Source organism: Coregonus clupeaformis, chromosome 39 (assembly GCF_020615455.1).
Source record: "Coregonus clupeaformis isolate EN_2021a chromosome 39, ASM2061545v1, whole genome shotgun sequence".
Classification (NCBI taxonomy): Eukaryota; Metazoa; Chordata; class Actinopteri; order Salmoniformes; family Salmonidae; genus Coregonus; species Coregonus clupeaformis.
The window spans coordinates 2,291,331-2,309,048 of NC_059230.1; the positions used below are offsets into that span (position 1 = coordinate 2,291,331).

At 45.3% G+C, this 17,718-nt stretch overlaps 2 protein-coding genes across 3 annotated transcripts; both read left to right on the forward strand.

Annotated features, from left to right (window-relative positions):
- Positions 1-4,003: 4,003 nt before the first annotated feature.
- LOC121554545 (zinc finger protein RFP-like) lies at positions 4,004-10,079 on the forward strand. Its single transcript, XM_041868155.2, has 9 exons — positions 4,004-4,068; positions 5,400-5,638; positions 5,725-6,093; positions 6,565-6,660; positions 7,801-8,034; positions 8,293-8,440; positions 8,547-8,573; positions 8,777-8,961; positions 9,138-10,079. Exons 2-9 carry the CDS (start codon positions 5,402-5,404, stop codon positions 9,603-9,605), a joined length of 1,764 nt encoding a protein of 587 aa, XP_041724089.2. The 5' UTR covers positions 4,004-4,068; positions 5,400-5,401; the 3' UTR covers positions 9,606-10,079.
- Positions 10,080-10,121: 42 nt separating this feature from the next.
- Positions 10,122-17,053, forward strand: LOC121554608 (cerebellin-1-like). 2 transcript variants are annotated; one of them, XM_041868248.2, is made up of 4 exons: positions 10,122-10,231; positions 15,345-16,152; positions 16,505-16,624; positions 16,840-17,053. In XM_041868248.2, the coding sequence occupies exons 2-4, from the start codon at positions 15,835-15,837 to the stop codon at positions 17,035-17,037; spliced, it is 636 nt and encodes a 211-aa protein (XP_041724182.1). In that variant the 5' UTR covers positions 10,122-10,231; positions 15,345-15,834; the 3' UTR covers positions 17,038-17,053. The 2 variants fall into 2 exon arrangements, with proteins under 2 accessions (XP_041724182.1, XP_041724183.1); XM_041868249.2 differs by lacking the exon at positions 10,122-10,231 and having other exon boundaries at positions 15,215-16,152.
- The last annotated feature ends 665 nt before the right edge of the window (positions 17,054-17,718 follow it).

The following is a 17,718-nucleotide window of genomic DNA, read 5'->3' on the forward strand; positions in this document are numbered from 1 at the left end:
CGTACGTACCCCAACCAGAAGCCATGGATTACAGGGTAGAGCTTCCGCTTTCAAGGAGCGGGACTCTAACCAGGATGCTTGTAAGAGATCCCACTATGCCCTCAGCCGAACCATCAAACAGGCAAAGCGTCAATACAGGACTAAGATTGAATCCTACTACACCTGCTCTGACGCTCTTCGGATGTGGCAGGGCTTGCAAACTATTACGGACTAAAAAGGGAAACCCTGCCGCGAGCCCATCCAGTGATGTGAGCCTACCAGATGGGCTAAATGCCAGCCTTTCAAAGATATTCCAGGTTCTTAGAGACCTTAGAGATGGGGAAAGGTCTGATAAAATGGGACGAGGCAGCGTCTCCACCAATTATACTGGGGATGAAAACCAGAGGACATGCTGGCCGACGAACCAATGAGGGTGCAGAACGCCTTCCAGAACCAGGACGAGAACTGAGGACCTCGATCGGAGACCATGTCGACCGGCAGTCCATGGATCCGGAAGACGTGCTGCACCTTGAGCTGGGCCGTCTCCTTAGTCAACTTAGGAAGAGGAATAAAATGGGTGGCTTTGGAAAACCTTTCCACCACCGTAAGGATGGTGGTGTTGCCACCTGACAGAGGGAGGCCCGTGACGAAGTCCAAGGATATATGGGACCAAGGGCGGTGAGGGACAGGGAGTGGTTGAAGGAGGCCAGCCAGAGCTTGCCGCAGAGTCTTGTTCTGCGCACACACAGTACAGGCGGCAACGAACGCAGAGACGTCAGGAACCATGGTAGGCCACCAAAAACGTTGTCGGACGAAAGCCAAGGTCCAAGGGGAGCCAGGATGACAGGTGAGTCTCGAGTAATGTGCCCATTCCAGAACAGGAGCACGGGCAGAGTCCGGGACAAACATCCGGGGGGGGACCAGACTCTCGATTTCCCAGATGGTAGCAGCCGCTAGACAGGAAGTAGGGATCGGGGTCCGTGAGCAGGGCTGTACAGACGTGAGAGTGCGTCAGGCTCCACATTCTTGGACCCCGGGCGGTAGGAGATAGTGAAATGGAAACGAGTGAATAACAGGGCCCATCTCGCCTACCTAGAGTTGAGGCACTTGGCGGTGCGGCGATATTCCAGGTTCTTATGGTCCGTCCACTCCAAGAATGGCTATTCCGCCCCTTCTAACCAGTGCCTCCACTCCTCCAACGTCATCTTGACAGCGAGCAATTCTCGATTTCCCTCGATTTCCCATAGTTCCTCTCAGTGGGGTTAAGGCGATGGGAAAGGAAGGTGCAGGGTTGCAGCTTCTGGTCCTGGGCAGAACGCTGGGACAGGACAGCCCCCACTCTGACATCCGAGGCGTCGACCTCCACCACGAACTGACGGGACGGGTCCGGATTGATTAAGATGGGGGCTGTAGTGAATCGCTGTTTGAGGTCTGAGAACGCCCGTTCAGCTGCTGGAGACCATATGAATGGGACCTTGGGAGAGGTGAGTGCAGAGAGGGGGGAAGCAAGGGTGTGGCTCGGGCAGAGTTGAAAACCTCCCGAAAGTCCTGGTACTCCGCGGGAACGGCGGAGAGATCCAAGGTTTTTCCCAAGCCAGCAGGGAGACATCCCGGGGCAGGCTGCGCCGACTTCAGACAATGAGCATGACAACCCATGATGGACCCCGTAGCCCAGTCGATAAGGGGATTGTGCCTCTGGAGCCATGAAAACCCCAAAACCATGTGTACGTGAGGAGACCAGGAGCAGAAACTGCATGGATTCACTGTGGTTGCCTGACACTCGCAAGTGGATAGGAACCATACTGTGGTTGACTCTGCCAATAGAGCGCTCATCCAGAGCTCTGACGTCCATCGGAATGGAAAGGGGTTGAGTGAAGATGCCCAGCTCCGACACCAGGGTAGTGTCCATAAAGCTCTCGTCGGCCCCAGAGTCAATGAGCACCCGGATAGATTTGGACTGGCCTCCCCACAACAGGGTAGCATAGAGGGGGTTACGAGTAGTAAGGGATTGGAAACTCCCCGTATGGCTCACCAATGTGCTCGTACCTACTGATGAGCCTGGTCTTTTTAATGGGCAGGTAGATAAGAAATGTCCCGTAGCTCCACAATACAGACAGCTCTAAGTGTTTCGTCTGCGTAAGCGCTCAGCAGGAGACAATCTAGCCCTGCCCAGTTGCATGGGCTCCGCGAGGAGGCAAGTCGGCAGCCCTCAGTGATTCCCAAAAGAACTCAGGTGACATCGGATTCACTCGGAAATGTAGACTTTGGGGATTGCCGGGATTCCTCGGAGGCGAGGTGGGAATCGAGGACAAGCGAGGGCAACAGGGAACAGATTCCCTCTCCCTCCTACGTTCCCGTAGCCGCCCATCGATCCGGATAGTCAAGCCTACGAGGCAGCTCCTGGGCTGCGGGCTCGTCTTTAATCACCTCCGATAATCCTTGAAGGAACATATCGAACAATGCTTCCGGGTTCCAGGCACTCTCAGCTGCCAACGTGCGAAAATCCACTGCGTAGTCTGCCACACTACGGGAGTCTTGACGTAGCTGGAGCAGCTTACGAGCAGCCTCTCTCCCGGACAACGGGGAACCGAACACCTTACGTACCTCCGCCATGAACTCCTACAGACTGAGGCAAATGGCGGACTGTTGCTCCGACACCGCCGTAGCCCAGGTGAATGCCCTCCCGGACATCAGCATCATGAGGTACACTATCTTTGAGCGTTCCGAGGGGAACGAAGAAGGTTGCAGCTCGAAGATGAGGGAGCACTGGGAGAGAAAGGCCCGGCAGGTTCCAGAATCTCCAGCATAGCGCTCCGGAGGAGGTAAGCGAGGTTCTCGGGACACCGGGGTAGGCTGGGAAGAAGTGCCGCTGGTGGCAAGGTTGCTGAGAGTCTGGGGGATTACTGGTGTGGCTTGCTGCCTAGTAGGGAATCCATGGAATTGCTCCAGCAATGTATCGAACGCATGGTCATGGCATTCTGCCAGGGTATGGAGTCCCTCCATAAGGCATTGCAGTAACTCCTCGTGTCTTCCAATGGTGGCTCCTTGCTGGAAGACAGCATTGTGGAGCCGGTCTGAGTCTGCTGGGTCAGTCATGGCCAGTTTGTACTATCACAGATCAGGCTAAGACCCAGATGCAGACACAGGAGGCAGAAAGTACGAGTCTCAGAGTTTATTATAGTTCAAGGGGTAGGCAAAATGTAGGTCAAGACAGGCATAGGGTCGTAATCCAAATCAGAGTCAGGCAGATACAGGACGGCAGGCAATCGGTAGGTCAAGACAGGCATAGGGTCGTAATCCAAATCAGAGTCAGGCAGATACAGGACGGCGGGAAGGATCAGAGTCAGGACAGGCAGAAAGGTCAGAACTGGGAAGACTAAGAAAAACCAAAACTAGAGCACAGGAAACACGGGAACACGCTGGTAGAACTTGACGGGACAAGACGAATGGCAACAGACAAACAGAAAATGCAGGTATAAATACACAGGGGATAATGAGGGGAGATGGGAGACACCTGGTGGGTGTTGGAGACAAGCACAAAGACAGGTGAAACATCAGGGTGTGACAGTTGATCATTGTAATCTAGAAGCAAATTCTGATAAAGGATGACTACTTCACTTGTGAATGTTTTTATTTCTATATCAACACACATTTTAACTTTAACTCCCATCCAGAACAGTGACGGCAAATGTGGGTGGGGTTTAGAAGGTCACAGTTTCTAATTCTAATAAAGGATGACTATTTCACTTGTGATTGTCGTTTGCTTCTATAGCAATATATACATCAAAGACAGCTCCTACCCACAGCAGTGGTTTAGGTTTATTTGAATATCTTTATACATACAGTGTGCAGAAACATACATAAAATGTGATGTCATACAATATACAAAACACAGGTAAAAAGAGGGCAGATGTGGGCGGGGTTAAGGTGACCGTCTGGTCCCTGATTGGATAGGTGTGGTTGAATATCACCATGTCTCCACCTATAACAGGAAGAGATCACCTGTATCGCAACATACTGAACAGACGTGTTGAGTAGGACCGGACTAAACAAGTTTTTTTCTGCTTACCTGGTTCTGCTTACTCACAGGTGAGTCACATCAATGAAGACTATTGCATAATATAGAATATTATTATTCTATATATTATAGGATAATGACCATTATGTAAATAACTTTAATTATTTAGAATTCATTTTACCATAAAGTCTTGAAGCTTGAAGCTGATAACTTTTAGGCAATTTTACTCATTGCACAATTGTATCACCTCCTTGAACATGATACATTGAATCATATCTTCTTTGTGTAATACAATCCTCTATCTATCTAAAACAGATATGGTATAGAAATATATATATATGCTTTCTTCAAAGAGATTGACTTCTTAAGAAGCATGCTACACTTGCTGAAATTATACAAAACCCATACATTAGACTGTTTGTATTTCCTGCACCGTCATTCCTGCACCTGCTCAGCAGCATTCCATTGTTGGTAATTTGCAAATAAAATAAAAAAAACAAGAATAGAAGAACTGTTGTGCAATTTCACAGGGCGTGATCCAAAAACTGTTGAGTCACTATAGGAGAAAACTAGGGACAAGGACATTCCTGTCATGCGACAATGAGCAACTGGTTTGTTTTGTTTTGTTTTGTTAGAGTTTGTGTGCTGCCAAACCACTTTATGGTTTGACACTAGCCTTGTCGAGGACCAGGCTTCCCTAAACGGGCGTGACAACGACGTGATTTTGGAGGCGACGTGAGACTTTGATGACACAAATGTCAGCTGCAGTTTTTCAGTAAATGTTCCTGTCAGGTTCATTTGGTTGTTGTTTAGTAGTCCCAGAGGAACACATCTTATGCAAATAAAGAAACTGATTCAGGTCCAGGTTTATTTAACATAATTGTACATATGCAAAAAGATGCATAAAAGGTGATATAACAGAGTAAATGTTTTTTTTACTTGATTCCTGATTCCTGTAACTTCCTCCTAAGGCATGGCTTCCCTTTGTATAAAAGCATCTGCTTAGTTTTATAGTACACTCCCTTGACTTCTTCCTCTCTATCCTTTGAATAATCAAACACACTAAATGAAATTCCAAGCCTTTAGGATTCCTGTACTTAAAGGTACACTTCACTACTTTTAAACATTAATTCTCCAGCACCATACCAGTGTCTACCAGTGGTGGCACTTTAAATGGGGAGGACAGGCTCATAGTAATGGCTGGAATGCAATGAATGGAATGGTCTCAAACACATCACCTGGTTTCCATGTGTTTGATACCCTTCCATTCTCTCCATTCCAATCATTATTATGATCCCTCCTCCCTTCACCAGCCTCCTCTGGTGTCGATATATGTGAAAATATGTATGATAAAAAGTGGTAAAGTGCTCCCTTAAAAACAGTCCATTCTGTCTTGTTGAAGGCATGGCTTCCCTCCTGTCCGAGGAGCAGTTCCAGTGCTGCATCTGCCTGGACATCTTCACCAACCCCGTGTCCATCCCGTGCGGCCACAACTTCTGCCTGGCCTGCATCAAATGCTACTGGGACACCCGCGAGCACTTCGAGTGCCCCCTCTGCAAGGAGAGCTTCCGCCGTCGGCCAGAGCTACGCATCAATCGTGCTTTTAAGGACATCACTGAGCACTTCAAGAGGTCCCTAAAGGTGATATATGGCATATATTAAATGTATATATTATATTATTATATTATTATATTTATATTATTATTTATATTATATATATTATGAAGGTCAAAGCCCAGCAGGCGGATGAAGGAGTATTAGCGTCACAGTGTTCACCAGGGCTCAGTCCTGAGCCCAATGCAGTTTCCTGTGATGTCTGTACCGGGATGAACCAGAGAGCTGTTAAGTCCTGTCTGGTGTGTCAGGGGTCGTACTGCAAGAACCACCTGGGGCCTCACCAGAGAGAGCCGGCCCTCCAGAGGCACAGGCTGACTGACCCAGCAACCTTCGCCACGCCAGGCCTGTGCCGGAAGCACGAGAGGCCCCTGGAGCTGTTCTGCAGGAACGACCAGACACCGGTGTGTGTGAGATGCACCGAGACCGACCACAAGGGCCACAACACTATCTCTATGGAGAGAGAGAGCAAGAAGATGAGGGTAAGTTGAACATGTCCTACATAGGGAAAAATAACATTTAATAAGCCTTACATATTATATTTAATCAATAAGGCCCGAAGGGGTGTGTGGTATATGGCCAATATAGCACGGCTACAGACTGTTCATAAGCCTGGATACAGTCCTTAGCCGTGATATATTGGCCATATACCACAAACCCCCGAGGTGCCTTATTGCTATTATAAACTGCTTACCGATGTAATTAGAGCAGTGAAAATACATGTTTTGTCATACCCGTGGTATACGGTCTGATATACCACGGCTGTCAGCCAATCAGCATTCAGGGCTCGAACCACTCAGTTTATAATAAAACATAATGCCTGCAGGCTTTAAATATTGTGTTACCAAATTGTATCTTGTAAAAACATTCTCCAACACATGGGATTTTCAGTATTATCCAATGAATTTGCCAAAGTTTTGCAGACTAGTAATCCCACAGTTTTTTCTTCACAGACTCAGATGAAGAAGACTGAAGGAGATCTGTTGAAAATGGTTCAGGACAGACTGAGGAAGATGGATGAGATCAAACACTCAGTGGAGCTCAGCAGAGTGAGTTCTTAGGATAAGCATCCTGACTGTTGCGGTGTACCCCAGGGCTCAACTCTGGGTCCTCTGAAGTTGTAATATTTCAATCGGGTTTATTAACCTCTTAAGGATCACACCCTTCTTTTCAATTTCCGCCTAAAATGATATACCCAAATCTAACTGCCTGTAGCTGTGATGCGTGATTTGAAGGAGTCAGGCGCAGGAGAGTAAATCACAGTATCCAGAGTTTATTCCGTAATCCAGCGTAACCAGTCCAGTGCGCAAAACAGGTGCACTGGAACAAACATGCACACGGGGAAAATACCCCGGCAATACAAAATACTGAGCTCCACGAGCTACTAATCGTCACAATAAACAATCACCCACAAGGACAAGGGGGCAGAGGGAACACTTAAACACGTACTAATGAGGGGAATATGAACCAGGTGTGTGTAATTGACAAGACAGGACAAATGGAATAATGAGATATGGAGCGGCAGTGGCTAGTAGGCCGGTGATGAGGAACGCCGAAACCTGCCTGAACAAGGAGGGGAGGCAGCTTCGGAGGAAGTCGTGACAGTAGCTCAGGACCTGAAGCAAGGATATGCATATTCTTGATACTATTTGAAAGGAAACACTTTGAAGTTTGTGGAAATGTGAAATTAATGTAGGAGAACATAACACAATAGATCTGGTAAAAGATAAAACAAACAAAAAAACATTCGTTTTCTATTTTTATTTTTGTTGCATCATCTTTGACATAGATTCAGGGACTCAACCACCATGGTCCATGCTATCCTGACTTCTTGGGACGTCGGATAGCACTAACCTCTCCACTGGGTTGCGGGGAAATTGGATGCGGGGGAGGGGGAAGATTTGTTTATATCAAGCTTAAGTGTTGTTGCAATTCACTCTACAAGTAGCACCTTTAAATAATATATATTAAATATATTGTAGGCTCAGTAGAGGGAGTTCTTATAATAAGCATCCTGACTGTTATTGTTTTCATCTATGTGGGGTACCCCAGGGGTCAACTCTGGGTCCTCTGCTGTTGAATTAAAACAATATGTTTTTTTGATGAATATACAGTACATTAGCAAGAAACTTCATTCACAACCATTGCCTTTAATATTCAATTATTCTCTCCTTTGTTTGATCTTGTAGATAAGTGCTGAAAAAGAGATTGAGGGCAGTGTACTAGTCTTTAGAGAACTGGTGTGCTCCATCAAGAGAAGCCAGGCTGAGCTCATCGTGGTGATTGAGGAGAAGCAGAACGCAGCAAAGAGGCGTGCTGAAGGGCTCATCAATGAGCTGGAGCAAGAAATCATTGAGCTACAGAGAAGAAGCGCTGAGCTGGAGCAGCTCTCACACACTGAGGACCACCTACACCTCCTACAGGTCAGTGTTCCTCATCTTAATGCTGATACATTGATATAACATTTACTTTACTTATGCAGACGACTTACAGCAATTACTGCTCAAGGGCACTCGACAGATTTTTCACCTAGTTGCTTGCGACCTTTCTCTTAACCCCGTGATGTTGTACAATGACTTTTCTTATTTCTGCTCTGAGGGGATAAATACATTTGAATCGAAGTGAATTTATTTTAATGGCATGCTATACTCCATCTTAATTGATGTGTTTCTCTTTTGTAGTGTTTTCCGTCTCTCTCCACTCCTCCAACCACCAAGGACTGGTCTGAGATCAGTGTATACTCTGATCTATGTGTGGACACTATGAGGGCTGCTATATCTCAGCTTGTGGACACCTGCAGAGACTTCGAAAAGAGATTGTGTGAAGTTGGTTAGTATTTCTACTGCTGACCTTATATGCTATATTCACTCATGTTGTAACAAGGGCAACAAGGTTTCCATTTTTTTATTGTTAACACTTTTTCATCTCATTCCAGAGCTGAGGAGAACCCAGCAATATGCAGGTGAGTCTATGCTTTTGTGTGTAAATGAATGAATTAATAATTGAATCAGTCAATAAATTAACCAATCAATCAATTAATCAATTGATACATGATTGTGTAAATTAGGTTATGACTCAAGTACATACCATTGAAATATCATATTTCAAAACGTACATATCTTACATATAACTTACACAACTTACCATAACTTTGACCTTCCACAGTGGACGTCACTCTGGATCCAGTCACAGTCGCCTCGTGGCTCGTCCTGTCCTCCGATGGGAAGCAGGTGAGTCTGGGATACCAGCAGAACAGCTCCCTTCCTGCTGACCCTCGGAGGTTTGACTCTTGCGTCTGTGTGCTGGGAAAACAAGGCTTTGCCACCGGGAGGCGCTACTGGGTAGTCCAGGTAGGTAAACGATTTAAAAAGCAAACTAATCTAAACTAACCAACGTGAGCTTTGGTGCAACCAAAAATCCTATGAACATAATATGAGAATAAGCATGACTCTCCCTCTCAACATTTCAGTGCAGGGAGAGGAAACATTTTAAATTGAAGTGCTGTCTGTCTACCCCATCCCTTCAGGTGGGCGACAAGACGGACTGGGATGTGGGCGTGGCTAAAGAGTCTGTCAACAGGAAGGGGAGTGTCACGGTGAGGCCGGACCAAGGCTACTGGGCTGTGTGCCGGAGGAAAGGCAGCCATCTTAGCGCGTGCGCCGGGCCATCTGTCCCCCTTCACCTGAGAAAGAAGCCGCAGAAGGTTGGCGTATTTGTGGATTACGAGGAGGGATTGGTCTCCTTTTACAACGTGGAGGCGAAGGCTCATATTTATAGTTACAGGGGATGTGGCTTCATTGAGACACTGTATCCGTATTTTAACCCCTGTCTCCATGACGATGGGAAGAACACCGCCCCATTGGTTATCTGTTCCGTGGAAGGGGAGGCAGGACCTATACAGGAAGCTGTGAGGTCTAACGTCCCGCCCGCGGCCCTGTCGTTGGCTGGGAGGAGCCGTCAATCATCCGTTGGCTCTGTTTCGCATCACTTCTGAGACTGTTGTCTGACAGGGGATCTTCTCTCAGAGACTTGAGAGATACTTCTGAAAAATACTACCTTCATTGATCGACAGAACCAATAATGCATATCTGAGATCAATCAGAACTTGGCAATGACATGAGCATAAAAGTTAAATAATGATTTTCTATCCACATTTGGTAGAATTGCTTTTTTAATTTTTCAAAGCTTAATGTGCAACAGGTGTAACTAAAAATCCCCTTGAGATTGTTTTCTTACTAGCTTTCTATATATATATATATATATATATCATTTATATGAGAGGACAGAGAGAAAAGGGAGGAAAGGGAGGAGTTTGGAACAGGTAAGCGGTTGCGGGCAAAAGAAAACAGACGTTGTATGATGCTCGTGACACGATTAAACGTCTGTTTGAACACAGGGGTTCCCTGAGAGAGAGAAAGAGGGCAGGGTTAGAGAGCGGGAAATGAAAGAGAGGAAAGGAGGGAGAGAGACAGAGCGAGAGGGTGGGGGTAGAGAGCGAGAGAGTGCGAGAGACAGGGAGGGAAAAGTGAGAGAAAAGAAACAGTGAAAGGAGAATCTGACAGAGTAATTTCCTCGTCGCTACATGAAAATATATATCAGGAAATACAATTATTGCAAAAGGTAAGATTTAAGATTTAGATTTCAACTGCTGTAAAGTTTTAATTCCCAATGTTTTATCTTTAATTTGATCAAAATTGGTAATGTTTTTGAAGACATGTTTGAAATTATTGTTATTATCGTAATAGCATATTTCTGTCACTTTACTGCTCTGTTTGATTAACATCTTTCTGTAATAATCTCACTTTGTGAATAAAGAGACTTTTCCCCAAGGTGAAAGTAGCCTTATCTAAGAATGTAGATAGATTTGTACGTTTTTAAACATATGCTTTTTGACAATGTACTTCTATGGTGGAGTCAGATAAAGTCACCCAGCTATTATCTTTACAATCCATTAAGCTCCAAGGACATTACTTATATAGACCATTGGGTGTAGTTTATAGGTGTTTATAGGTGCAATGTCATATATGTATGAATATATGGAATTGCCTACATGCTTGAATACACACACAATTGTGTGTGCGTTCAAGTGTGTATGCAGCACTACACTGTGTGTGCGTGTGTGTTTGTGTAGGAATGTGAGGGGAGTGTGTATCCTACAGATGGTTGCTCAGTAGTGATGATGCATTCCTCCCCCCTCCTCTCCTCCCCCTCCTCTCCTCCCCTCTCCTCTCCCCTCCTGTCCTCCCCCCTCCTCTCCTCCCCCCTCCTCCTCCCCCTCCTCTCCTCTCCCCTCCTGTCCTCCCTCTCCTCCTCCCCCTCCTCTCCTTCCCCTTCCCTCCTCTCCTCCTGTGTCCAGATGGCTTTGATAGCCTCATTTCTTCTACCTCACCTCCTCCTTCTCTCCTCCTCATCCCTCACTTTTATCTCCATCTATACAACCTGTACAGCTACTCCTTAGAAGCTGCTTTAATATCATTACACAAACCTGACAACAAACTATAAATGACATCAATGCATTTCATTTCGGCCTGCTTCCAGAGTTAGTTTAGGATACCATGATTCTAAGACTAACAACACCCGTGCCAATATACTGTACACTCCAAACACCGGCTTCTAGGGCATTATCACTTTTATACCAGGGGTTACCAATATATTGAAATAATGATTGACATACACTACCGGTCAAAAGTTTTAGAATACCTACTCATTCAAGGGTTTTTCTTTATTTGTACTATTTTCTACATTGAAATAACACATATGGACATATGGAATCGTGTAGTAACCAAAAAAGTGTTAGAAAAATCAAAATATATTTTATATTTGAGAATCTTCAAATTGCCACCCTTTGCCTTGATGACAGCTTTGCACACTCTTGGCATTCTATCAACCAGCTTCAACTGGAATGCTTTTCCAACATCCTTGAAGGAGTTCCCACATATGCTGAGCACTTGTTTGTTGCTTTTCCTTCACTCTGCGGTCCGACTCATCCCAAACCATCTCAATTTGGTTGAGGTCGGGTGATTGTGGAGGCCAGGTCATCTGATGCAGCACTCCATCACTCTCCTCCTTGGTAAAATAGCCCTTACACAGCCTGGAGGTGTGTTGGGTCATTGTCCTGTTGAAAAACAAATGACAGTCCCACTAAGCCCAAACCAGATGGGATGGCGTATCGCTGCAGAATGCTGTGGTAGCCATGCTGGTTAAGTGTGCTTTAAATTCTAAACAAATCACAGACAGTGTCACCAGCAAAGCACCCCCACACCATAATACCTCCTCCTCCATGCTTTACGGTGAGAAATACACATGCGGAGATCATCCGTTCACCCACACCGCGTCTCACAAAGACACGGCGGTTGGAACCAAAAATCTCAAATTTGGACTCCAGACTAAACGACTAATTTCCACTGGTCTAATGTCCATTGCTCGTGTTTCTTTGCCTAAGCAAGTCTCTTCTTATTATTGGTGTCCTTTAGTAGTGGTTTCTTTGCAGAAATTCGACCATGAAGACCTGATTCACACAGTCTTCTCTGAACAGTTGATGTTGAGATGTGTCTGTTACTTGAACTTTATTTGAGCTGCAATTTCTGAGGCTGGTAACTCTAATGAACTTATCCTCTGCAGCAGAGGTAAGTCTGGGTCTTCCATTCCTGTGGCGGTCCTCATGAGAGCCAGTTTCATCATAGCGATTCCCACGGGGGGTCAGTATGAAAAATGTATGCACTCACTAATTGTAAGTCGCTCTGGATAAGAGCGTCTGCTAAATGACTAAAATGTCCAAAAAAAATAGCGCTTGATGGTTTTTGTGACTGCACTTGAAGAAACTGTCAAAGTTCTTAAAGTAATGATGGACTGTCGTTTCTCTTTGCTTATTTGAGCTGTTCTTGCCATAATATGGACTTGGTCTTTTACCAAATAGGGCTATCTTCTGTATACCCCCCTACCTTGTCAGAACACAACTGATTGGCTCAAACGCATTAAGAATGAAAGAAATTCCACAAATTAACTTTTAAGAAGGCACACCTGTTAATTGAAATGCATTCCAGGTGACTAACTCATGAAGCTGGTTGAGATAATACCAGGAGTGTGCAAAGCTGTCATCAAGGCAAAGGGTGGCTATTTGAAGAATCTCAAATATAAAATATATTTTGATTTGTTTAACACCTTTTTGGTTACTATATGATTCCATATGTGTTATTTCATAGTTTTGATGTCTTCAATATTATTCTACAATGTAGAAAATAGTAAAAATAAAGAAAAACCCTTGAATGAGTAGGTGTTCCAAAACTTTTGATCAGTAGTGTATTTTCATTAAAAACATTATTTTGATGAATTTATTCATACTATGTCATCCTTCCACGAGATATAGTCCTGACACAAAGCTAATGTTGTTACCCAAGCCGGCTGGTCGGTCGTTCTATCAGTTCGGTTGCCAGAGATGCGACCCAGTTGTTAAGTATTTTTGTTCTGTATCTATGGACGCGACCCAGTCGTTCGTTCTAAATGTTCCATTGCCATACTGGCTGGCAACGTTCTTATCCCTTGCTTGCTTGCTAGCTAGCCAACTACTGCTAATTTATAGTCACCTCAAACAGTGCCGCCAGAATAACAGCAAACTATCTGCATTTTGTTTCGTTTGACCTGTTTTCTATTTACATTTCTTTGTATATACAGTGCATTCGGAAAGTATTCAGACCCCTTCACTTTTTCCACATTTTGTTACGTTACAGCCTTATTCTAAAATGGATTCAATAAAAAAAATCCTCAGCAATCTACACACAATACCCCATAATGACAAAGCAAAAACAGGTTTTTAGTAACTTTAGGAAATGTATTTTAAAAAATAAAACAGAAAAACCTTATTTACATATGTATTTAGACCCTTTGCTATGAGACTTGAAATTGAGCTCAGGTGCATCCTGTTTCCATTGATCCACCTTTCTACAACTTGATTCGAGTCCACCTGTGGTAAAGTCAATTGATTGGACATGATTTGGAAAAGCACACATCTGTCTACATAAGGTCCCACAGTTCACAGTGCATGTCAGAGCAAAAACCAAGCCATGAGGTCGAAGGAATTGATCCGTAGAGCTCCGAGACAGGATTGTGTTGAGGCACAGACCTGGGGAAGGGTGCAAAAAAAATTCTGTAGCGTTGAAGGTCCCCAAGAACACAATGGCCTCCATCATTCTTAAATGGAAGAAGTTTGGAACCACCAAGAGTCTTCCTAGAGCTGGCCGCGCAGCCAAACTGAGCAATCGGGGGAGAAGGGCCTTGGTCAGGGAGGTGACCAAGAACCCGATGGTCACTCTGACAGAGCTCCAGAGTTCGTCTGTGGAAATGGGAGAAACTTCCAGAAGGACAACAATCTCTGCAGCAGTCCACCAATCAGGCATTTATGATAGAGTGGCCGGACGGAAGCCACTCCTCAGTAAATGGCACATGACAGCCCGCTTGGAGTTTGCCAAAAGGCACCTAAAGGACTCTCAGACCATGAGGAACATGATTCTCTGGTCTGATGAAACCAAGATTGAACTCTTTGGCCTGAATGCCAAGCGTCACATCTGGAGGAAACCAGGCACCTCTCATCACCTGGCCAATACCATTCCTATGGTGAAGCATGGTGGTGGCAGCATCATGCTGTGGGGATGTTTTTCAGCGGCAGGAACTGGGAGACTAGTCACGATCGAGGGAAAGATGAATGGAGCAAAGTACAGAGAGATCCTTGATGAAAACCTGCGCTCAGGACCTCAGACTGGGGTGAAGGATCACCTTCCAAGTCTCTGAATTTCCTTGAGTGGCCCAGCCAGAGCCCGGACTTGAACCCGATCGAACATCTCTGGAGAGACCTGAAAATAGCTGTGCAGCGACGCTTCCCATCCAACCTGACAGAGCTTGAGAGGATCTGCAGAGAAGAATGGAAGAAACTCCCCAAATACAGGTGTGCCAAGCTTGTAGCGTCATACCCAGGAAGACTCAAGGCTGTAATCGCTGCCAAAGGTGCTTCAACAAAGTTCTGAGTAAAGGGTCTGAATACTTATGTAAATTTGATATTTCCGTTTATTTTATTTTTTTGGCAAAAGTTCTAAAAACCTGTTTTTGCTTTGTCATTATGGGGTATTGTGTGTAGATTGATGAGTGGAAAAAACTATTTAACTATTTCATCCATTTTAGAATAAGGCTGTAACGCAACAAAATGTGGAAAAAGTGAAGTTGTCTGAATACTTTACGAATGCACTGTATCCATAAAAATGATGCCAGCTGATTCATGATTTCGACTGGCTGAGAAACACTGCCTGTCAGTCCATCTCGTCCTGACTCCCGACACGTTCATTACTATGGGACAGCTGGAGATCGAATTTTTATATTGAAACAATGTTGCAAATGTTGGAGAGACAGAAAGCAAGGTTTATACAAATCTCTGCTGTTGAAAACCAAATTCTAGTCTAAAAGAAATAGGAGATAATGTCTAGATGCTTTTTATAGTGGAGATCAAATTCATAAATTGCCTGGCTGGGCTGATGAGACAGTGGATTGCGCAGTGAGATGGAACAGAGTAAATAGGCATTTCAACGTCATAGCTTTAGCCGGTGGTAACTTGTGGAATAGACCACGGCTGGAATGTGGTTTAACCAATCAGCATCCACGATTAAACCCACCCGTTGTATAATCTAGGATACTGTTGTTCATAATGTATTAGATGACCACAGCGAATGCATATATTTATCTTCTACAGGGTCAAGGTTGGGGAGGACCACCTGACCACCTGACTCCACTGCTCCCAACTGACAGAGCGACAGAGAGAGATGCACACCTGTTCCTTTGGAACACTCAGACGTGTGTTACTAATCTGGTAACACAGGTTGGGGACCTGGACAAACTTGGCTGCAAGAGGGGTTGGGTCACAGCCACAGCCCAAAGGTGGGTTCCAAGGGATCGGCATCCACTATTCAGATTCAGTGGGTTTGGATCAATTGACCCTCTGAGATTCAACCTTCTCAGAGCAAACTGAAGATTCCGGAAGGATTTAAACTGTGATTTAGCTGATTACTGTGTTGTTGAGACAAGAAGACTGTAAAGACATTGATTTACTGGAATTTGTCATATCTTCACAAATGATATTTTTTTTTACTGAAACCGTGTGTGGAAACTAACATTTTCAACTGTCAAAACAGAAAAACCAACATCCCAAAAACACCCAAGAGTTCACAACCATTTCAGAAAATATGCCCTGCCTTCCGCTTCCTTGTTCATCTTTGCCCCGCCCCATAATGTCCGTAAACCCCACCTTGTTCCTTGGATTAATTCTGTTCCTCCAATGGGGTCCCCCAGGGGCCAGGGCTCAGAATGACACTGAGCCAATCGTGTTAGAGGGGAAGTGCCTGGTGGTTTGTGACTCCAGCCCCTCGTCGGAACCGTCGGGTAACGCTCTGGGGATGTCGGTGCGGTCGGGGACCGGTCGAGTGGCCTTCTCCACTGTCAGGAACACCAACCACGAACCCTCGGAGATGAGCAACCGTACTATGACCATATATTTTGACCAGGTTAGTGAGTGTGACCATAAACCATTACCATCCAGGAGACTGAATACCTATATTAGCCACAATTATAAAATCAACTTTTACCCGAGTGAGTGACGAATTTCACCACCAACTGTACATCAATGAGAGCTTAAGGTAAACTCTCTCTCTTTTTCTCTGCCTCCGCCCGCTCTCTTTCTCTCTCTTTCTCTCTCTTACTTCTTCTCCCCCCACCCCCTCTCCCTCTCTCTCTCTCTCTCTCTCTCTCTCTCTCTCTCTCTCTCTCTCTCTCTCTCTCTCTCGCTCTCTCTCTCTCTCTCTTCCTCCCTCCCCCTCTCTCTCTCCCTCTCTCTCTCTCTCTCCCTCTCTCTCTCAGATCCTTGTGAATGTGGGCAGCCATTTTGATCCAGCACGGAGCATCTTCGTGGCTCCTAGAAAAGGAGTGTATAGTTTCTGTTTCCACGTGGTCAAGGTCTATAACCGACAGACGATTCAGGTGAGACAAACATGAGGACACAAATACAAAGTTGATGCCCAAAACAACGTCAGGGCATAGGAAGGTAAGGTCATGCCAAAAGACCACGATTGATCTTGTTCCTTGTCTCCTGCACCGTCTATCTCTCTCTCTATTCTATATTGCTCTCTCTCCCTCTACCCCTCCACCTCCCTTTCCCCCGCCTCCCCCTCCCTCCATCCATCCCTTTCTTTCAGGTGAGTCTGGTTTTAAATGGACACCCGGTCATCTCAGCCTTTGCCGGGGACCAAGACGTGACCAGGGAAGCAGCCACCAACGCTGGCCTGGTCACCATGGAGAGAGGAGACAAGGCTTATCTCAAACTGGAGAGAGGGAACCTGATGGGGGGATGGAAATACTCCACCTTCTCAGGGTTTCTGGTGTTTCCTTTGTAAGGAGGGAGGGAGGGAGGGAGGGAGGGAGGGACGAGGAGGCATGTGGGGAGATAGGAGTGAGAGAATAAGAGAGGGGTAGGCAAGTGATGGGATAGATAGAGAGGACGTGAGAGAGAGAGAGAGAGAGAAGTGGGGGAGGATAGGAGAAAGATAAATGAAGTGAAAGCGAGAGAGCGCAAGACAGACTGAGGAGGAGTTTGTATCACAAAATCCTGAATGTTACCATTTTGCATTAACACTTTTTTTGTATACACTGCTCCAGCATATGAATGATACTGTATATTGTACAGTACGTTTCATGCTTGTGTAGTTATGTATTGTGTATTGTATTCAACTTCCTTTGAAGCATGAAATGCTAATAATTACATAATAATAATTGTTCTAAAGGTAATAAAAGACAGTGAAATCTTTGTAAGTAAAGTTCAATCGAGTACAGGCTTAACTGAATGAACAACAGAGACAGAATGCAATATTGCATTTTATTGAATAGTTTGGGGGTATGGCCTCGTCTCAGAGGAATGCTGATGACAGGTAGCCCTGATGACAGCTGGGCAGCTGGCATCGAACCCCCCCCACTCTGATATACTTCATGAATGCAGGCCCAGATCCCAAATGTAAACATAAGGGGTGAGTGACCCTGTAACTGTATTATAGAAGTTGACCTTAACCACAGATCTAGGA